Source organism: Brachypodium distachyon, chromosome 4, assembly GCF_000005505.3.
Source record: "Brachypodium distachyon strain Bd21 chromosome 4, Brachypodium_distachyon_v3.0, whole genome shotgun sequence".
In the NCBI taxonomy this organism is placed as follows: domain Eukaryota; kingdom Viridiplantae; phylum Streptophyta; class Magnoliopsida; order Poales; family Poaceae; genus Brachypodium; species Brachypodium distachyon.
The window spans coordinates 8982258-9004662 of record NC_016134.3 but is presented as its reverse complement, the minus strand read 5'-3'; the positions used below and the strand labels follow the sequence as shown (position 1 = coordinate 9004662).

The following is a 22405-nucleotide window of genomic DNA, read 5'->3' as shown; positions in this document are numbered from 1 at the left end:
ATTATACGGCCAAAAGCTGCGGGACAGGTAAATATAAACCTAACCTTGCATTTATTCCCAAGTAAACTTGTCACCAGATCCAGATTTACCATTACAGAAGTATAAATATGAGCAAGCAGTACAGCATGTGGATTTAAACAACATAAGTAATAAGATCGTTCAATGCAAAAAAAAATGCTACTCCCTACGTTTCATAATTTTATCTCAAATTTACCAAAAATAAATGTATTTATTTTTAAAATGTGTTTAGATACATGTAAGATTTCGACAAGAATTATGAAACGAGGGAGTATATTCCAGCGGAGTACTTGGAAGAGAAGGTCACGTGAAGAAAAGCTTGCATGTCAGATCCCACATAAAAATAAAGCTGAGCACCTAACAAAGAGAGCTTCTCTCCAGCTGATGGCTAAGATAAATGTACAGAAGTATACAACATTATGCAAATTGAAATCAAACTGCATAGACATTGGCTAAAATTATGGAAATGTCCAGCTTTATTTCACAAAGCAGATGACCATGCTAAATAGCGACACTGGTTTATATATAGTGTTTGAAATTTTAGAAACAGTTCTTCCATGCGAAAGTGAGATCTTACCTTTTCTAAATTGCGCAGGGACCCATCCGTGGAGACAAAGCTTTTCCGTATCTTTCAAATCTTATGATCGAGCCAACTATTTTTGGTATCTCCCAAATCTGAAGACTAACTCAACTTTTTTTTCCGATCTAAGGCCCTCCACAATGCAGGCCAAATACTACTGCCAAATTCACTTTTGCTCATTTGACATCGGTGCCCTCCGTTGCCCGATCGGTGCCAGAGAAAAAATCGTGGGAACCGGAGCAACTAGTTGCTCCGATGCCCGAACTCTGTCCCAAATAAAATACTAATTTTGCACAATTGCCAACTCCGTCTTCCTCCTTGAACCAGAACTGCCTCAACTCCGCCCAACACCTCGCCCCGCATCGAGCTGACTCGCGCCGCCTCGGAGCAGCCACATCGGACTGCCGCGTCTTGGCTCCGCCTAGAGGACCTTACCGACGCCGCGCATCGCTTCCGCACAGAACTTGGGGGGAGGCCACGCACATCGCTACCGGACGCCGCGCCTCGGCTTTGCCCAGCACCTCGCCCCTGTATCGATCTGCCTCAGAGCTGCTGCTGCGAACTGCCTCGTCGCCGCCGCATAGACTTGCATGTTGCCTCCACATCAAGCTCCCTCGCCGAGACTCGCAACCGCTGCATCGGAGCCGCCGCATCAAGCTGCCTGCCTGCCTCACCGCCGTGTGCTCAGTCCGAGTCCACCTGATGTTGAATCGGGAAGAAATGGAAAGAAACGAGAGAAAATGTATGAGATTTGTTGGATCTTTCTCTGAGAAGAAAGGGGATTCATTTCTCCCTGCGGGCGACCGGGAAGAACTCGCGGGAAGGAAGTAGCTAGAAGTTGCCGGTCGATCTATTTTATTCAGCGTGGGTCCTATTATTTTCAAGGGCCAAATACTAACGTTGTGCGATCGGTGTCTCAACGAATTTTCTAGGCATCGATATGAGGCGGCGTTCTTTTGTCAGATATCGGGCATGGATACGTTGTGGAGGGTCTAATATCTGAAAGAACCAATTGCAAAAAGTTTGTTTCATCAGTAGTAGTATTCATGAAACTAACTACCTTTGTTGTTAAAGTTAAAAACCCCAATGTCCCACACAAAATTGGTAATCCCAACAAGTGATGAGCTGCTCGCACGTCTCTTTCACATCTGACTTGTCACACTGCTCGAGCTTGCTCCTCCCCTCAATAATTTGTGCCCTTCTTGTCTCTGCTCCAGCGGTAGCTCCGGCGACCCCCGTTGACCGGCGGCGGCAGGTAAAGCAAGCTCCCCGTTCCTTTTCTCCGCTTTTCCCGTCTGGCGCTGACATCCCTGTGCCGGCACAGGGCGACAGAAGACGACGAGATCTCTCTCTGGCTGGCGAGACGACGGGCGGGCGGGCGAGCAAGGGAGGTGGACGGCAGCCACGTAAGGCCTGCAGCCCTCCCTGTCTTTTCCCCACTCCTTTCTTCATGTATAGGCTAGATTAAATGGAACCCTAGGTTTTGTGGGATGATTTGTTTGAATCTATTAATTATCTTTGGCAAATAAAAATAAGATTCTTTACATATGCATGAACAGATCAAGTGTTGGAACATAGTACTGTTACCATTTTTGTGACAAGAATTAGAGAAAAGGCGCACTGAAATGTTGTAGTTTTCTGTTTTCAAACAGAGAGGTGAAGGCTGGGAGCAGAGAGCAAACAAAGGGCACCACCTTCTGGAAGAAGAATGGCAGAAATTAGCGAGGGGAGCAAGGGGGCGGACAGAAGCAGAATATTGATTCTGTAGTGAAGTTCTTGTGGGGTGGAAAGACCAAAAGCAGACAAACTTTGGGGATATCATCAAAGGCAGACAAATTTTGGGGGAAATCATCAATTTTCCCCAACAGTTTCTGTGGAGAGCTACTGGGTAGGTGGGAGCTGGGAACCGGGAGCGGTCGTTGCTGCATCGACCGTTGTCGGTGGCAAGGCGATGGAGCTGGCTGTAGGTGCTTCGGAAGCCACCATCAAGTCCCTGCTGACCAAGCTGGGAAGCCTTCTAGCGGAGGAGTATGCCCTGATCCGTGGCGTCCGCGGCGACATTCAGTTCATCAACGACGAGCTCGCCAGCATGCAGGCCTTCCTCAGCAACCTCAGCAACAGCGCCACCGACGGCCATGATGACCAGACGGAGGACTGGATGAAACAGGTCCGCGACGTCTCCTACGACATCGAGGACTGCGTCGACGACTTCGCCCAGGGCCTCCGCCCCGACCCCCGTGGTGGTGGCCTGTGGTCCATGATCCGCAGGACCCTGTACGAGATCCAGACGTATTATCCCCGTCGCCGCATCGCTTCCCAGATTGCTCAACTGAAAGAACGGGCGCAGCATGTGGGTGAGCGCCGCGGCAGGTACGGCGTCCGTGACCCGGAGACCGGCAAGAAGAAGAGTAGCTTGGGCGGCGCCACCGGGTACCTCGTTGCTGAGCATCAGCAGACAACCTGTCAGCTCATTGGCGTCAAGGAGCCTGTGGGGGTGAGGGACATGCATGGCCTTGAGCAGTGGATCAGCTATGATGATAGCAGGAAGCAGCTGGGAGTGCTGTCCGTTGTTGGATTCGGTGGCGTGGGCAAAACCACCATTGCTATGGCGCTCTACCGAAACTTCGGGGATCAGTTTCAGCGCCGGGCGATGGTCACCGTGTCTCAGAACTCCGATCCTGAGGCAATCCTCAGGAATATACTTAGCCAAGTCAAGCCACAGGCCAACAGCGAAGAGCAGAAAGGCCAATATAGCACTGGCACCATACCGGGGGATAAATCAGTTCTCAGGAGCATATTGAGCCGAATTATCTTGCCGGCCCAAAATCAAGAAGACGATCAGGAAAGGCACACAGGCATAAAAACAGAGTTACAGAGTTATCTCAAAACAAATAGGTATTGTGAGCAGCCAGTTTTTCTCCTTTTTACCTTTCAAACATATTTTGAATTGATTTCGTAGTTACTAGTCTTATACTTCATCAAGCAAAAAAAACTACAGAAAAATATTGTGTCATCTAGTTATTTTTCTTTTGACACTATGCCATCAAGTTCTTAGTTCTTACAGAACCTGGAAAAAGTTTGTAGGAGCGAGGCAACATAAGTCTAGTTGGTGTAATCTTTTCAAAACCTTGAGCGGTTGAGCATGCAACTTAATATAGGAGCTACACTTATCCGCGGAGTATGGGTTGAATAAAATGAATAACAAAGATATTTAAAGATGGATACTTGGTGGACTTTACAAAATGGAGGGAACTTGTCGGGTGGCAAAAAAGTTGTATGCGTGCTTTTCAAATTTAAAGTGACGACTATGTTGTTATTTTGGCAATTTTCCTTTAATATATTAGCCCTACGAAAAACTATGTTAGCAGTTAGATAGCAACTCAAACCAAAAAACCAACAAGCTGTTGGTACCTTGACGAGGGGTCCTTTACTAAGTACAAACGACAACAAGGACAATTGGTGTTGATGCACATTTCATAATGCTGAACATGGCTTAGGGCTTTGAGATCGCAATGCTGCCCACAAGAAATATAATATCATTGTGGTTTTTATGAGTAGCCTTCCAAATCACAACTCAACGGTACTCCAAGTATTAAGTAAAGTTGTACATGGCTTAACTTTAAGCATGAGATTAATTTCCTTATTCTACAATATGGTAAAGCATGTAATGATAAATGACAATGCAAGACATAAATTTAGCGAAGTATCAAATTTGTAGGCACCAGCATGAGTAAGACAACCCCACGTGGAAATATATGCTAATAGTCGTGTGATGTATTTTCTTATCTTATTCCTTTGCAGGTACTTACTGTTGATTGATGATGTCTGGTCATCATCTACATGGCAGAACATCAAGAGGTATTTTCCAGAAAATGATGAAGGCAGCAGAATAATTGTGACTACACGATTTCAAGCTGTCGCCACAACATGTTGTGCTCACAAAGATGATCATCTCTATCCAGTTAATGTTCTTTCTGATGATGAGTCCCAAAAGTTATTTGAGAAGAGCTTGTTGGAGTGCAAGCGTACCATAGCAAATCAACAAAATCGGAGAAAAATTCCTGATAGAGTTTGGGGAATGTGCGGTGACCTGCCATTGGCCATTGTTACAATGGCAGGTCTCGTGGCATCCAAGCCCCTGTGGGAACAGAGCGACTGGACTAAAGTTTGCGACTCTTTGTTTCCAGAGCAAGAAAAGTGTCGCAAACCGGAGGATTTTATGAGGATAATCAATTTTTGCTACAGTGATTTACCTGGTGATCTCAAAACTTGCTCTCTGTATTTAAGCATCTTCCCTAAGGGTCGTGAAATTAGCAGGAAGCGGTTGACTAGACGATGGATAGCGGAAGGTTTTGTCAGTGAGAAGCAGGGTCTGAGTGTTGAGGATGTTGCAGAGACATACTTTAATCAGCTGATTGAAAGGAAGATAATGCGGCCTGTGGAGCACAGCAGCAATGGGAAGGTGAAGAGCTGCCAAGTCCATGACATGATCCTGGAGTACATCATGTCCAAGGCAGCTGAAGAGGATTTCGTCACTGTGATTGGTGGCTACTGGTCCATGGCAACACGTAGCAACAAAGTCCGCAGGCTTTCCCTCCACAGTACTGACTCCAAACATGCAAAGAAAGCAGATAGCATGAACTTGTCCCATGTCCGATCACTGACTCTGTTTGGGAGCCTAGACCAACTACGTTTCAAGTCATTCAAGACTGGAATAGTACAAGTACTAGACCTTGAAGGCTGCAAAGGTTTTAAGGCGAATCATGTCAGTGTCTCGGACATATGTGAAATGACTTTACTCAAGTACCTAAGCCTCCGAGATACAGATATCAACAAACTACCATCGAACATCGGGAATCTCAAGTATTTGGAAACTCTGGACATAAGGCAGACGGAGATTCAAGAGCTGCCTAAAACTGCTGGTCAGCTGGAACGAATAAGTAACATACTTGGTGGAGATAAGAGAACAAGGAAAACCCTGAAACTTCCCAAGGATATCAAGGGAACAATGAAAGGCCTACGCATATTGTCAGGCATTGAGATTGTCAAGGGATCAAGTGCTGCTTCAGACCTCGGTTATTTCACCAGGTTGAGGAAGTTGGCCATTTACAAGCTCCAAAAAGGTGATCAGATGTTCAAAGATTTACTCTCCTCTATCCAGTACCTCAGCGGCTATTCTCTCCAAACTCTTATAATTGATGATGAATCATCTGAATTCCTCAGCACCCTGGACACTATGACATCCCATCCAACAGATTTGAGAACTCTTGAGCTGTCTGGCAAGTTGCTAAAACTCCCTATCTGGCTTCCGAGTCTCAGTGAACTTATCAAATTAACTCTTTCAGCGACAGCTCTCCGGACAGATAATTTGGTGCTTCTAAGCAATCTAGGTTCACTGTTTTCCCTGACCTTTTCAATCAGTGCAGCAAATAAGGATCCTGAGATGGCAGCTGTTCTCGAGAATAATAAGTCTGACTCTGGAGGAGAGATCTTTGTCCCATCTGCAGGATTCCGTAAGCTCAAACTGCTTCGCATATTTGTACCTCTTCTCCCATCACTCAACTTCTCAAAGAAGGGTACACCCCTGCTCGAAAGGCTTGAACTCCGCTTCAAAAGGTTGGAAGGTGTTCATGGCATGGACAAACTCAGCAGCCTGCATGATGTACTTTTAACAGTTGATGACAAAGCTGGTAAACTTACAAAGTCGGTACTAGATGATTTGAAGAAAAGCTCGTCGTCGAGAAAGTATGCCCTGATTGTCAACGAGTATCAAGGTTAACTGGAATTGGTATGACTCATCTGATGTTCTGCCAGTCTGCCGATTACAAGTTCAACTCTTAAGCAGAAATCTGTTTCTTGCTGCTTGTATCCTACTTCTAATTTACATGTCGGTGTATTGTCGTGTCATGTATTTGGTCGTCTTTCTTTGGATCTGTATGATACTTTTAAATGGTGCTTGTAACTTGTAAGGTTGCATTCAGACCTTCTCAAATCTGTTGTGTTTAAACAGTTGAAATTCCAAAATGACATCTATTCAGGAACATATATTTGGTGCTATTTTTCTTCTTCCCATGGGCATGATAATTGTTGAATGATGAGAAACAGCTAGTGCACATGATTTTTTTATGGAAAAAGTGCACATGATTTGTCTTCTTTTTTGAAAATGACATGATTTCTTTCTTCTTGCTGAAAGAATGCAGCATGAGCTTGTGGAAGCAATCTGATCCAGCTTTGCAGTTTCAGCAAAACTCTTCATAGCCATGAGGTTATTCTTTTGGTTGGTTATTGCTGTTGCACAGTAGATTGGCACAGCTCTCTTTGGGCGCTCTGCATGCAAGATCGAGAAACATCAATTCATTTTACAGTGCAAATTGCGAACATGTTTCATATCCTAGGCTAAGGTGTCGAGATGTTTCATAATGTTAAGATTAAGCCCGTATCCCCAGAACTGCTGTGATGAAGAATTAAAGCAGGCAAATCAGCCACCAGTACATCACAACTTGACAAGCTTATTAACATGATCAGGAGCTTGTTTGATGTATCTCCTTGATGCCACTTTTAAGTTCAATAAAAGCTCTCTTGTCGAAAAAAAATGATCATGAGCTAAAGCGTTCAAGGTACCGATAAACTGAAGGTTACAACAAGCAGGTGGCATCCTGGAGATGCAATGGTACGTTCTCCAGTTGACACAGTAGCAAATAACAACAGCCATACAAGTAGAAGGGAAGAATTACAGATGCACAGTACATTTGTGGAATAAATAGAGTTCGAGCATCATCTTTTGGCAGTTACGAGTCTTGCATGGAATTGGATGTGGTCTTGCTTAACCCTAATCCCACATGGGAAGGAAGATAAGCTCCCAATCATGTGAATCTCAATGAGATGTGGTCTCACTTGCAGCTGGTCGCGTGGATGATTGTTAAAGTCTTCACAGTACCAACCTGCAAACGAAACATAATTATATAAGGATGATTATATACTAAAGGTACAAGATATGGCTGTGTGCATCAGTCGATGCAGAGGCCGGGGGTTATCCACTTTTTTGAGAAAAAAAACTGAAGGTATAAGCAATGCTTAGTACTCCCTCCGATCCATCACAAGTTAGTACAAAATCTGAGACACTTATTATGGATCGGAGGGAGTACCTCTGTACTAGTGAATAGTGATCTCACTTATTCTTAACCTCCTTGGCTTGAATCTACACCCTAAAGTTTCATCCTATGTGTAAATACATCTAGATTGACCAGGATATTTAGCCTTGGACCACTGGTACCTATGGTAATGCAAATCATCAAATTGTGATGCTGTGCCAGATTGAGTTTTTTTTTCAGATGTCAGCTGGTATTTATATTTAATATTCGTGTTAGGGGAGTGTCTAGAGAGTACTAGAGTGTTCTATTTGTCAGAGAGTACTGCTAGTGTTTATTTTGTTAGCTTAATCAAAATTTGAACCTATCCAGTGGATCTACACCCTTTCCTACTTGAGTAAAATGCATCAGAGGTCCTAATTCTTTCGTAAAGGTCCCAAGTTAGTCCTAATTCTTTGAAACTGCACGATTTAGTCCTAATAGTTTCATAAGTGGTTTGGCACAGGTCCTACTGTGTTTTGGGCACGTGTAGATCCACTGGATAGGTTAGGATTGTACAGAATGATGTGCAGATCATACCAGATGAGCTGCATACCAGCAGGCGGGTAGGATTGTACAGCACAGCTAGCTCACATTCACAGTCAGTGAGCATTTGTCATCCTCCTCCTCCTCCTCCTCCTCCTACTCGTCATCATCTTCTTCCTCCTCCTCTTCATTCTCAGCGTTCAGCTGAAATAGACAAAAGCATCAGTATTAATCTTGTAAAAATTAGCACATGGGTACGACCGGCTGAGACAGCATACAGTTGTACCTCATCAAAGGACGATTTGTATTTGCTGATATCAAGGTGGGGACTGTTGGGATGGAGGTCGACAGCGTGCCTCAGGGCTGCCTCTGCCTCCTTCACCTCTGTAGCACCATGGGCATCTGAGTAGAAGATTTCAACTCTGACTTTCTGAAGCATAGGGAGGTTCCCCAAGCTACCAAACTCAAAGTTGGCACCCTTCAAGTCCCACAATAGGACATTGAAATTGACAGATTCAAGGCGTGGAGCGGCTCCCTGTAGGAACCGGAGCATTCCAGATGCGTAGCAGTGTCTCAGCTTGGGGAATGCACCAGCACCCCTGATATCGAGGGAGATGTTTGGCACGAACAGCTTGAGAGTAAGGAGCTGTGGGAACATCCCAAGGATCACCAGATCATTCGCCTCCAGAACCATCACTTCCACTGATAAGTGGGAGAGGTTCGGAAGAAGCGAGTGGTTAATCCACCTCGGCAGCCTCGATGATTTGATCCGTAGGCTTAGATGACGGAGTTGCCGAGGGGGTACGTAGCCTTCCCATTCGGCATCCTCAATCCACAGCCCACCATCAAGATGCAAAACTTGAATTTTCTGCATATTGCTAAGAGACTCCACCAAAGCTTTCTTGGACCTCTCATCTAACACCTGAATCCAGATCCTCAGCTCTCTCAACTCTGTCAGCTTGCCCAGTTCTTTCACAAAGTTCGGGGAACTGCTGACATCGCCCAACTGTAGCTCTTCCAGGGATATCAGTTTCCCCATCCCATCAGGCACTCTTGCGGAACCACTGTCAGCACGCAGGCACCTGAGATTCCTTAGACGATTAACACTCGACGGCAAATCTCGTATCCCTGTTTGCCTCAGGTCCAGCATTTGCAGAAACTGTAGATTCCCTATTTCTTCTGGAAGCTCATGGATAGGGGTTCTCCATAGCCCCAGATATCTCAGATGACACAACACTCCGATGTGTTTTAGATGATAAGAATTACCTTCCAGAAAGATAGAATCTTCTATAGCTAGGACACGCAAAACTTTGAAGCTCGACAGTGATGGCAACACACTAGTATGGCATCCGATGGCGTTAAATGACCTCATATGTGACATGAGAGTGTTATCCAGATGATCCTGCCCATCTATAACTTTCTTTTGGAGGGCTAACCGGCGACCTTTAATTCGTGAAGATGTGCGTTGCTTGTTATCGTCCAGTACGGTAACAAAGTTTTCTTCTGCTGCCATGGAACAGATCATATCAAGCACCAAATCATGGACACGGCAACCAATTATAACACCACTATGTGGGTTCTCTAGGGGTTGGACCATGCTTCTATTTATAAGCTCGTTCAAGTATTGCTCCCCGAGCTCAAATAGCCCTACTCCTGGTTCCTCACGCACAAAACCTTCGGTTACCCACTTCCATATCAATGTATCTTTTCTGACTATATAATCTTCCGGATATATGCTCAGATGCAATAAGCAGACCCTTAGACGATGAGGTAGATCTTGATAGCTCAATAAGATGATAGGTCTTATGCTATCCACGGTAGTGTCATCGCTAAGCCTTAAACCAATACTGCTATACACCTTATGCCAATCATCCTTTGGTTTACCGGACAACAAACTACTTATAGTAGTGATAGCTAGTGGTACACCGCCACATTTTTGTAAGAACTTCTGAATTAGATCAGTTGTTTGATCATCAGGGGGTTTGACTTTACCACCAAATAATCTTGTATAGAACAATTCTTCAGAATGCCTATCAGAAAGTGGTAATAGCTGGTAAACATCACCAGCAATTTCTGCCACCCTGAAAATCCGAGTAGTTGTGATTACTATACTTCCGAGATCTGTATCAGTCAAAGCACATCTGATTATTTCCCAGGACTGAATATCCCATACATCGTCGATAACGATGAAGTACCTATTGTCATGAGAAAACAAGAGATATGGATTAGTGAATATCATGGTATTATCCAGACTGTCCGCCGAAAAAACAAGATGCGTGCACCTCGACTAGCACCGTAAAAATGCAGCTAGAGAACTGAATCCTGTGGTGGGTGGATCGTACCTCTTGTTCTGAAGCAGCTCTCGTAGTTGATAGATACACTGCACTTCATCCAGTGCTGCTGAATCGAAATCTGTATACTTTTCCTCGTCAATTTGAAGGAGAATGGCCTTGAAAACACTCTTCACTTGGTGAACACGACCTACAGAAACAAAAGCTCTGCAATCGAATTGTTTTGAGATCCTGTCGTACACTAGTTTGGCAAGAGTTGTTTTCCCCATTCCCCCAAACCCGACAATAGAGAGTATCTTGAGCTGCTGCGTGTACACACCATCACCCCCATCTCCCAGCAGCATCTTGATTATTTCGTCACTTGGCTCTTGTAAGCCAACTGGATCTCTTTCATCCTCGTATAAGGCCACCAGGCGAGGATCGACGGTGACTGCGGCAACTGAATTAGCAACAGGGACATCCAACATAGCATGCCGTTGAGACACCTCTTGGACTTGGTCCTTGATATCTCTGATCGCGACGGAGATCCGATGGCGAGTATTGCCGCTCTTGAACATCTTCCTCATGATCTCGTTAAAGCTGTCTGGATTGGTGGGTGGAGCAGAGCCCTTGGTGGGCAGCATGAACCTGTCGACAACATCCTCCATGGTGTATGACAGATCCCTGACCTCGTCGGCCCAGATCTTGGTTTGCTCGTCGAGCTGGTCACGCGGCACGTCCGCAATCTTGAGCAAGGCAGCGAGCATCGCTTCCAGCTCTAGCATGAGGAACTTGATTTGTTTCTTCACGCCTTTCTGGAGCTTGTACTCCTCGGTGATGAGCTCGCTCAGCTTGGGAAGCAGGGAGCCCATGGCCCCCGTTGCGAGCTCCATGGTTGATTCGTGGTGGTAGTAGTGAGTGGATCTATTCCGAGGAGGGGAGACCGCCGCCGCACGCAGTAGTAGGATGGGGGGATTGGGGATGGACAAGCTACTGCAATTATTGCTTGCATCGATCGGGTATCGGGTCGGGTAACGGGGCGTGTACCATCAAACTCGTTCTCAAAGATGCTATTTTTTTAAAAATAATACGAATTAAATAATCATTTTTTTTTAAGTAATACGTCCTTGTTCTGATCGGCGTGGCCCAAGCCGATTAGTTCCAGACTTGGTCTGAGCGAAGCTGCCCAAACCGATTGGAACTAATTAGCTTCCTCAAGTTACTTAGTTGCATGATCAATGCATGTTAAAATGGGCGTAACTTGTGTTTCGTCCACAAACCCAACAATTCGACTGAAATTAAGGCACGATTGAAATTAAAAGAGCAAATTAACAGAAGTTGGTTACAGAATCGAGGCATGATTGGACTAAAATTAAGACACGATTGAACTATTTGCTCTCTTAATTTTCAATTTCAGTCCATTCGTGCCTTAGTTCTATAACCAGATTCTGTTAATTTGCTCTCTTAATTTCAGTTGTGTTTTAGTTTCAGTTGAATTGCTGGGTTTGTGGACGAAACACAAACTATGTCCATTTAAACATGCATTGATCATGCAACTAAGTAGCTTGGGGAAGCTAATTACTTCAATCGGCTTGGGCGACACCAACTGGAACTAATCAGGTTCGCCCAGGCCAACTGGAACTAATCAGTTTCGTCCAGACCAACTGGAACTAATCGGCTTCGGCCAGGCCGACTGAAGCAAATCGGGCTGGCCCAGATGAGGGCGTATTATTTTTTAAAATTCTGAAAAAACACGTATTATTTTCAAAGATGATTAAATAATTTGTATTATTTAAAAAAAAATAGCCTCAAAGATGCCATGCCACCTGGGATAAATGTTGACGACATTAAGGAATGATATATGCACTTGTTTCGTTGTCTTTTCTGTCTTTTCTAAATGATGATGTGGAACATTATGTCGTATCGTGTGAATCTTGCGTCTTCCTGCATCCGTCCATCCATTCCTCGATAGCCTTTCGATTAAAATTGTGTGACTGAAACATTTCGTGTCAAAATTTACGAAAACACGTCCGCCATCTAGCCCAACTTGCGTGCATTTTTTTCAGAAACCCCCCAGACCTCTCCCGACTCCCAATTTCCCACATCGACCACTGCGGCCAGGGATGTTGAGATCGATCTCCTCACGGCGGCCACTACGGACAGGGACAACGAGTCTGCTTGGACAGAGACCGGGAGAACCTGCTTGCTCTCCCTCCCCTGAAGTTCAGGATGCCACGTGGAGTGTGTTCTCCCAACTTGCCATTCAGAGAATCATCGCCTTTAATTCTCTGTTTCCCCAAAACTCTCCACCTGCAGATCCTGAGTTCACTTGGATACATGCATGGAGTTTCAGATAACACAACAAAAAATGAATTCAGTGTTAGCATACGTGATACATGTGTGCTTGCGATCTAATTTTTTAAATCATTTAACTGCTTGTGCATCTGAAATTGCAGTATGAACCAGGAATAACACCTCAGAACACAAATTGACATTTAGTTTCTTCCAAAAAAAATGACTTGCATCTGAAACAATCCACGACAGGATCACAGGAAGAACAAGAACTAGCTATCCTCCAGTTGCCGTCGCCGAAATCTGGTAATAGCCCACGCCAGATCTCCATCACAGCGACACAGACACGATGGTCATCGCCTTTCGGTATTGTTGGGGTCTTAATCATGGGGATCGTCAGGGTCATAATAATCGTCGAATCATCGCGGGGGGGCCCTGGGGGGGGGGGGGGGGGGATGAGGGCTGGAGGGAGAGCAGTGTGTTCAAGTTCTAGACTAGAACGATTGGGGAATTTGGGGGGAGGCAGGACCACAGGGGCGGACATGTTCTTGCAAATGTTTCCACGAAACGTTCGACTCGCACGATTTTGATCGGAGGGCTGTAAAAGAATGGATGCTGTGATGCACGAAGACGAGGGATGCACGGGATATGACGCCAACACATAATACTTCACAATACCCACATATAATATGTGGACGTGTAGTATATGATTCATCTATTTCTTAAGAGTACGAGAGACGGATCGAATCTTCTTATTCTTATCTTTCCAATTAAGGACAACGATGTCGAAGACCCTCTTTAAACTGAATTCTAATTGATTAGACATCCGGCATAAGGAATCAGAGGTAGGCGCGAAGCTTTATTACAAGGAATTCCACTTTCCCTAGGGGGTAATGTCAAATGGACATACTATCCATCTATTGGATACGTGTCCACACACGCACGCAATTTTTTGTTTTTGTTTTTAGCCGATTGGGACGTGACGTGTCTGCAGACAAATGGACTGATGACATCAAACTGCATATATCATTGAGTCACTATTTTTTTGTCCACGGATAAAAACGAATGGATATTTAGATTTTGGCATGTCCCCTTGGCCGTTGCGTAGTGTTTGGTTACAGAGCAAGACGGGATGGAGTGGAACAATTCTATTCATACAGAAATGGAATGGAACAATCAAGTTCATATTTTTCTAGAATACACCTGGCAGGTGCATCATTGATTTAAAGAAGAAGAGTTTACCGCGATGCGGTTACATGCCCACCGGGCGGATACAACACGACTAGCTGTTATCTCTCCACTCTCTCGGAAGGACAGCGAAGGAACTACCCCTAAACAACCCAGCTCGACACCAAGTCTCGGCCTCTTTGCCGATGGAGCGAAGGAGCTGAACCACATCCACCCTGGCGTTATCAAAGACGACGCTATTTCTATGCTTCCAAGTTGACCAAAAGATGAGCGTGGAGGCAATCGGAAAGTCTTTCTTCTCCCTGCCAGGAGGGGAATCGAAGGCCACCACTCGAGGATGGAGGAGTCCCTCCCGGGGAGCCACTCCAATTTGCCCCAGAGAGCCAGCACTTGCCACCAAATCGATCGAGAAACGGAGCAGCCCAGGAGAAGATGGGAGATGCTCTCTGGATCCTGATCACAAAGCGGGCACCTGGCTGGGTGATCAAGGCCACGACGGGCGAGGAGATCCGCAGTCCAACACCGGCCCCGGCAAGCAAGCCAAACGAAGAACTTGCACTTGCTGGGCACTCTGGAGCCCCAAACCAGATCATGGCCAACCATTTCCGTGCGTCATTCGAAGAACGCCAGGTAAGCCGACCGCGTAGAAAACTGGCCAGAGCTCGTCCACCTCCAAAGCAAGGAATCCTCCTGCGAGTTAAGCTCCACCTCCCTGACCTTGTCCCAAAGGAGGAGGAATTGCCGAATGCCTTCACCCGTCAATCGAGGATCCATCGCACGGGCCCACCGGTTGTTAAGCAGTCCATTGGCCACCGAAATCTCCTCATCAAAGCCAGGGGTGATCAGCGGGGCGAAATCCTTGATCCGCTCACCGACAAGCCAAGGATCATACCAGAATCTCGTGTCGATGCCATTGCCCAAGACTACGGAGGTAGCAGCTTCGAATAAATCCATAGAACCAGGAGGAACATCAATGCCTAGGTCATGCTATGAGCGCCAATGCTCAGTGGGCTCAAGCCAGCACCATTTGGTTCTCAAGGCAAGGTTCAAGAGCCTGAGATTAGGAATCCCAAGCCCGCCGACATGAAGAGGAGCACAGACCTTGTCCCACGCGATCATGCAATGCCCCCCCCGGGCCTCCCGACGTCCTTTCCAGAGGAAGCCGCGACAGATTTTCTCGATGGCATCGATGGAGCTCATGGGGAGGTCGAGAGCAAGCATGGAGTAAATCGGCATGGCGCAAAGGGTCGATTTAACCAGTGTCAGCCTTCCACCACTCGACAGGAGGGGCGCCGCCCAAGATTGAAGCCGGTTGGCAACCTTGTCCACCAGCGGACGAAGCTGGGCCGCTGTAATCTTCCGAACGCCCAAAGGGAGGCCCAAGTAATGACAAGGGAAGCCCACGATCGAACAGGGCAACTCCTGGGCCATGATTTGCTCCTGGGCCATGGAGCAGCGAAAAAGGTGGGCCGTGCTCTTGAAGAGGTTCGTATGCAGGCCAGAGGCGAGTCAGAAATCTGCAAGCAACGCAGAGCACACCCGGAGCTCCATCACATCGGGATGGAAGAAAGCAACTACGTCGTCAGCGAAGATGGAAGTGCGCTGTCGTAGACCACAATCCGCCAGAAGACCCCCTCCGAGGCACGGCAAAACAACTTGTCCAGAACATCCATCGCGAGGACGAAGAGCATAGGGGATAGGGGTCCCCCTGTCTCAAGCCGCGACGATGAGAAATCTCCATGCCAGGAACGCCGTTGCCAAACAGTTTCTACAAATTTGAGTTATCAAATGGTTTAGCATATCGAGGGAACAATTTTTTTTAGGAAAACTATGACAGGCCTAAGCCAGCCTGAATCATTTTAGTTAAATAAAAAAATCCGGATATAACGAATATCATCTCTACGCCGAGAACGCAACACAATGCCTATGCGCAATGGTTGAGGTGCAAGAAATCACTCGCCCAAACCACACCAAAGGAAACAAGTGGACTCTTTCACTGGACATTGATCGAAAACCCAGGTGACACAAGAACCGCTCAACCTCAACAACCCTAGAAAAAACACACGAACCATGCATAAATCTAAAAGGATTTCATTATGTTCGTGATATCTACCAAATCATCTATCAATCAAACACTATTCGCCAAAAAAAATACCAAAACACTGCATAAGTACAATTAGTTGGTTGGTTTATGGGTGCTTATGTTCTTCTCGACCCAAAATATATTTTCATGAAATTGAAGCACTTCGGAGGTAAAAAGAACACGCCTTGTAAAGTAAAGGCTATTTTAAATCCTGTCTTTGTAGAGGTCGGTACATCAAACCTCAGTCTCCAAATCACTGAAGTTGGCATCCTGTTCTTCTTAGTCCCGGTATGTAGTGGATGAAACAGGGTTTGTACATAGGTTGTGTTTGCTGATGTGGTGAGGTCAAGGCTTGGATCTTTGACTACTCTAGCATTCCACTAACAAATGGGACCCCTCTGTCAGTGACACATTCATTTCTTTTCCCCTTCTTCCTTTTTCCTCGTGCTCTTCCCAGCGAATGGCCTGATGCAGCCACCGCACGCCACGGCACCACCTACTGATACAGATGCCGGCCGGTTACCTCCATGGCGGCGGCGGCCATGGCCCATGAGTGATGGACGACGACAACGAGGAGGCTGCGGAGGGGTGGCCATGGCTGTTGCTTTTGGCAAGATGAGCACCGGCTAGTCTCAGGCGTGGCCCCGGGACGACGGCTGGTGGCGTGCGAACTTTGGGCGCCTGCGGCAGCCTCGATTCCACTGGGAATCAGGTCGGTAAAGACAGAGGTGGCCACAGCATCCCGCTCGATAGAAGGTGCTCGCCGGTGCCAGGTTCGGCTTCTAGGCGGATACCACTTGATCCGATGCCTGTTTGGATACATTGTTTCACAGCTCAGAACACCTCTAGCAGTTACTGAAAAAATGATCTGAAAAAACACATATTCAGTCTACCGAACCGGTATTTTTCGGTACCAATTTTATCTGCGCAATCCCGTATATCTGACAAGTAAACCGAATATTTACATATGGCCCATCTCCAACCCATCTAGCGCCCCAGCCAGCCCACCTCGTGTCTTCTTCCTCCTCCCGCACGACTCAAACAGAGAAGGATAGTACGCATTGCCTCATTAAATCACCATCAGATTCCCAAATTCTAAACCCTTTTTCATCAAATTAAAACCTGAAATTCAATCCTCATCAATCAACAAACCGATTCAGGACTTCGCATCGGCCAGGGGAGAGGTGCTGAGCGATGAATTTCAGATCTTCGCATTGGACTCAGGGAGAGGCCACGGGACGGGTATAGTTGGGGACGGGCAGGGGAGAGAAGGCATCGACCATGCGAGGCAACCAGGGGAGAGTGCGGCAGCGGCCATGGTCGGGGACGGGCAAGGTGTCAACAACATGGACCAGCCCAACGCTTCATCAAGCCAACATGGGGCGCTCGTCGCGGCCCACTCGCACGCACCGGTTACCCGTCAGGTTTGCAAGCCCAAGTTGGGTTGGCTGAACCTTGTATTTCCTACTTAAGTTAGCTTCTGTGTAGTCTTTTTTTTGCTAGGTTTTGGACGGCTTGGATCGATTGCTTGTAATATGAACTCGTTGTGAGGGAGGATGGGAGGAACAGCGACCACAACAATATATCTCGTCAATTGAGTATTCGAATTCTAGAGCTAGCCACCGAAATTCGTGAGTAATCCATCGGATCCTCACAATCTGGTATCAGAGCCACCAATCCTGGCTTTGCCTGTCCACCACTACCACACCCATTTCTGCGACCGTCGCCGCCTGGCAGCCATGGAGAATCTGCCACCGGAGGGACGGCAACTCTATGAGCTCCTCCGTGGAGACATCACCACGGACATGGATCTGAAGTTCCGCAACCAACAGGAGTCATTGGTGTCGGCGGTGTGCTCCCTGCTCGCGGAATCGACGCGTAAGATCGACGGCATCATTACCAAAATTGATGCGGTACGGGATGAATCGGGCATCGACATCGGGCAGATGCGGATCGAGTTCGAGCGGGACAGGCGTCGCGCTACTTCTCCCAAGCCGCCGCCGTCTGCTTCCTGGTCGGCAGCCGACTCTCTTGCCGTGGGCTCGCCCAAGGATCCACGACCCCGGAGCAGCGGACTCTACATTCCTCCTTCCGCAAGAGGCGCACGTGAGTCCCAAATTCCTCAGAATTCTCAAACCAAAAATTCTTAGACTTTTGATTCTCTTCTCACGGACTCGTCTGATATCTCTGGTTCTGGCCCTCGCGTTGAGCTTCCCCGATTCGATGGTTCAAATCCCCGTCTGTGGCAAGCTCGCTGTGAGGACTATTTCCAGCTTTGGGGCACGTCACCGACGCTGTGGATTCAGTACGCGTCAACGCAGTTTGAGGGCGCAGCGGCTCGCTGGTTGGAGTCAGCGCAGCGTCAAATGCCTCGTGCTACTGGGGACGAGTTCTGTACTCAACTCCAACTCAGGTTTGGTCAAAATCCCCTTGCCCCTCATTCTTTGAGAATCAGAAGGATCCTTTTCGAGTTTCCGTTTCTTCATTTGGAATCTGGGCTCTTCTATCTTCGACTTATTTTTTTTTGCTTTATTCTTTATTTATTCCATTCCAATTTCTTCTCGAAACTTCCCAAGAAAAATCCCGAATTGGATCCAAATTGACGGGTTAATGTGAGCTTATCCATGCGGTTAGGCACTCTTCAAATAGGAATCCATTTTCTAATTGGGGGTACCCCTTCATTTTGGGTTAAGAAGATGGGAAAGCGCCTTTCTCTCTATAAGAACAGCGCGTTCCGAGGTGTGAAGTGGGAGAGAGGGGATCTGATGATTGAGATTTTGAATAAGATGACCTTTGCATTTTAGGTTTGGATCTTTTTCGTATTTCAAAGTAGTGAAAAAGTCAACCAAACATAATAAGGAGTGACCTTGCAACTCAATATGAATCTGCAGGGTAGTAACAGAATGCTCACGGCCAACAGCAGCAGCAGAGATGGACATTAGCTGACTGCCAGTCTCAGAATCAGAACCAGAATGCACCATATCAGATTGCAGGTGATCAATTAACTCCTGAACAAAATGCAGTTGCACAGTCTGCTTGCATTGGTGGTCACGAGTCCAGCGCTCACCACACACAAAACAGAGGCTCTTGGCCTTGTGATAACACTTTTTCTACTGATTTCAGATTGTTGCCTCTAGGTTCTTATGACGGTATCTTGGGTCTCGATTGGTTGGCTGCTCACAGTCCCATGTAGGTTGACTGGGCTCAACGTTGGATGTCTTTTCATAGGAAGGGTGCACTAGTTACTTTATAGGGTCCACTGCCTGATGAGTATGCTATCAGTGTAGTCTCTTTATCTGCTATTATTCCTGTTGACACTCCTCCAATCCCACCTGAGATACAATCCTTGTTGGATAAATTTGCTTCTGTCTTTGCTGATCCTGTAGGACTTCCACCTAGAAGATGCTATGATCACACTATTCCCTTGGTTCCAGGTGCTAGACCAGTCCTCATTCGCCCCTATCGTATAGCTCCCCATCTGAAGGATGAACTGGAATCTCAGGTCTCTTCCTTGATGAAGAGTGGTATGCTCCAGCACAGTAATAGTGCATTCTCCTCTCCAGTTTTACTTGTTCAAAAGAAGGATCACACTTGGAGGATGGTGGTTGATTATAGACACTTGAATGCTCTCACTATTAAGGGCAAACTTCCTTTACCTGTCATTGATGAACTCTTGGATGAGTTTGCTGGAGCTGCTTGGTTTTCTAAATTGGATCTTAAGGCTGGATATCATCAGATTAGATTGGCTCCTGGAGAAGAATATAAGACAGCATTCCAGACCCATAATGGCCATTTTGAATTCATTGTGATGACTTTTGGTCTCACTGGTGCTCCTGGTACATTTCAGGGAGCAATGAATAGTTCCTTGGCATCTGTTCTTAGGAAGTTTGCTCTAGTGTTCTTTGATGATATTTTAATCTATAGCAAGACTTTCCCTGAGCATATTCACCGTGTTCACCAAGTCCTCCAGATTTTACATGAACATCAGTGGAAGGCAAATGTGCTTTTGCACAGCCACAAATTGCTTATTTGGGCCATGTTATCAGTGCTGCTAGTGTGTCTACGGACAGCAGCAAGATTGTCACTATTCAGAAGTGGCGTACACCGGTTAATGTCAAAGAAGTTAGGGGATTTTTGGGCATTACAAGGTATTACAGGAAATTCATCAAGCACTATGGCATTATAAGTAAGCCCTTGACTCAGCTTCTCAAGAAGGGTGCCAGTTTCCTCTGGACAGTTGTTCATGATGAAGCTTTTCAAGTTCTTAAGCAAGCTCTCATATCTGCTCCTGTTCTGGCCTTACCCGACTTTAGCAAGACTTTTGTCATAGAAACTGATGCTTGCAATATAGGCATTAGAGCTGTGTTAATGCAGGATGGCCATCCTTTGGCATATGTCAGTAAGGCTTTGGGTCCTAGAAATCAGTCATTGTCTGTTTATGAGAAGGAATACTTAGCTATATTACTAGCTGTTGAACAATGGAGATCCTATCTCAAGTCAAGGAATTCATTATTCGTACTACTCAAAAGAGTTTGTCTCATTTGGATGATCAAAAGCTGCACACTGAATGGCAACGGAAGGCCTTGACTAAGATGATGGGTTTGACCTATAAAATAGTGTACAAGAAAGGTATTACTAACAATGCCGCTGATGCTTTATCTCGCCGGCCACATGCAAATATGCAAGTCCTAGCTTTGTCTGATCTTCAGCCTGCTTGGTTGGATGAAGTTGTTCAGAGTTATGTTGCTGATCCAAAAGCCCAGGCGCTGTTGCAACTACTATCCTTGGATCCCACTTCTCATCCACATTACACTTTGATTAATGGGTTGCTGAGGTATAAAGGTTGCTTATGGGTGGGTCACCATTTGCCACTCCATATGAAAATATTCCAAGCTTTTCATGCAAGTCCTGTTGGAGGCCATTCTGGATTTCCTGTGACATATAGACGCATATTGTCTGGTCTGGTATGAAGCATTTTATTAAGGATCAAACTCAATCTTGCCTTATTTGTCAACAAGCTAAACCTGAGAGAGTTCCATACCCTGGTTTATTATCTCCTCTTCCAGTTCCTTCTCAAGCATGGGAAATGATATCTATGGATTTCATTAGTGGCTTACCTAAATCTGGCTCCTTTGATTGCATCTTTGTTGTGATTGATAAGTTCACTAAATATGGTCATTTTATACCTTTGCGCCATCCTTTCAATTCAGAAAGTCGCTGACGTCTTTCTGGATCATGTGTACAAACTTCATGGCTTTCCTAAGCATATCATTTCTGACAGAGATCCCATTTTCACTAGCACTTTATGGCAAACATTAATGAAGCTCACTGGTTCTAATTTGAAGATGAGTTCTGCCTTCACCCTGAAACTGATGGTCAGACTGGGAGGGTTAATCAGCAGATTGAATGCTTTCTGCGTTGCTTCATCAGTTCCCATCCTACCAAGTGGTCTCAATGGTTATCTCTGTGTGAATTTTGGTACAACACCAATTGGCATTCAGCTTTGAACAAGTCTCCTTTTGAGGTGTTATATGGTCATACTCCTCGTTACTTTGGTCTATCAGCCCGTGCTGCTATTCAACCTCCTGATTTGCAGCAATGGTTAGACCAGCACCAAGTTGTTATTGCTTCTGTCAGACAACACTTGTTGCGCGCCCAGCAACGTATGAAACTTCATACTGACAAGCACGGAACTGAACGCAGTTTTCTGGTGGGCGACAAGGTCTTTCTTAAGCTTCAACCTTATGTTCAAGCTTCAGTGGTTCATCGTTCTCATCACAAGCTGGCATTTCGTTTCTTTGGCCCATATGAGGTTCTGGAAAGGATTGGCAATGTGGCTTATCGTTTGAAATTGCCAGATTCCAATCGTATTCATCATGTCTTTCACGTCTCTCAGTTGAAGCGATTGGTCTCTCCTAAGTACAAGGTACATGATCATCTTCCTGCTGACACTGTTGCTTTCCAGATTCCTGTGCGTGTGTTGCAGCATCGTGTTCGCCAGCAAGGTTCCAAGACTGTTCCTCAGGGTCTTATTCTTTGGAGTGATGCTGCTGTGACTGATGCCACCTGGGAAGATCTGGATTCGCTCCGTCAGAAGTTTCCTTGGGCACCGGCTTGGGGGCAAGCCGCTTCTTATGGAGGAGGGGGTGTCAACGACCTGGACCAGCCCAACGCTTCATCAAGGCAAGATGGGCCTTCGTTGCGGCCCACTCGCACGCACCGGTTACCCGCCAGGCTTGCAAGCCCAAGTTGGGTTCGCTGAACCTTGTATTTCCTACTTAAGCTAGCTTCTGTGTAGTTTCTTCCTTGGCTAGGTTTTGGACGACTTGGACCGATTGCTTGTAATATGAACTTGCTGTGA

General features: G+C 46.2%; 2 protein-coding genes across 3 annotated transcripts; one reads left to right on the top strand and one right to left on the bottom strand.

Annotated features, from left to right (window-relative positions):
* Positions 1 to 1710: 1710 nt before the first annotated feature.
* On the top strand, positions 1711 to 6655 carry LOC100844311 (disease resistance protein RPP13). The gene is made up of 4 exons (XM_010239084.3): positions 1711 to 1853; positions 1923 to 2004; positions 2251 to 3493; positions 4400 to 6655. The coding sequence occupies exons 3-4, from the start codon at positions 2550 to 2552 to the stop codon at positions 6375 to 6377; spliced, it is 2922 nt and encodes a 973-aa protein (XP_010237386.1). The 5' UTR covers positions 1711 to 1853; positions 1923 to 2004; positions 2251 to 2549; the 3' UTR covers positions 6378 to 6655.
* Positions 6656 to 7104: 449 nt separating this feature from the next.
* Positions 7105 to 11480, bottom strand: LOC100829929 (putative disease resistance RPP13-like protein 3). 2 transcript variants are annotated; one of them, XM_003575596.4, is made up of 4 exons: positions 10554 to 11480; positions 8498 to 10406; positions 8266 to 8415; positions 7105 to 7539 (listed from the first exon to the last, which is right to left on the bottom strand). In XM_003575596.4, exons 1-3 carry the CDS (start codon positions 11372 to 11374, stop codon positions 8368 to 8370), a joined length of 2778 nt encoding a protein of 925 aa, XP_003575644.1. In that variant the 5' UTR covers positions 11375 to 11480; the 3' UTR covers positions 7105 to 7539; positions 8266 to 8367. The 2 variants fall into 2 exon arrangements, with proteins under 2 accessions (XP_003575644.1, XP_010237385.1); XM_010239083.3 differs by having other exon boundaries at positions 8282 to 8415.
* Positions 11481 to 22405: the final 10925 nt, after the last annotated feature.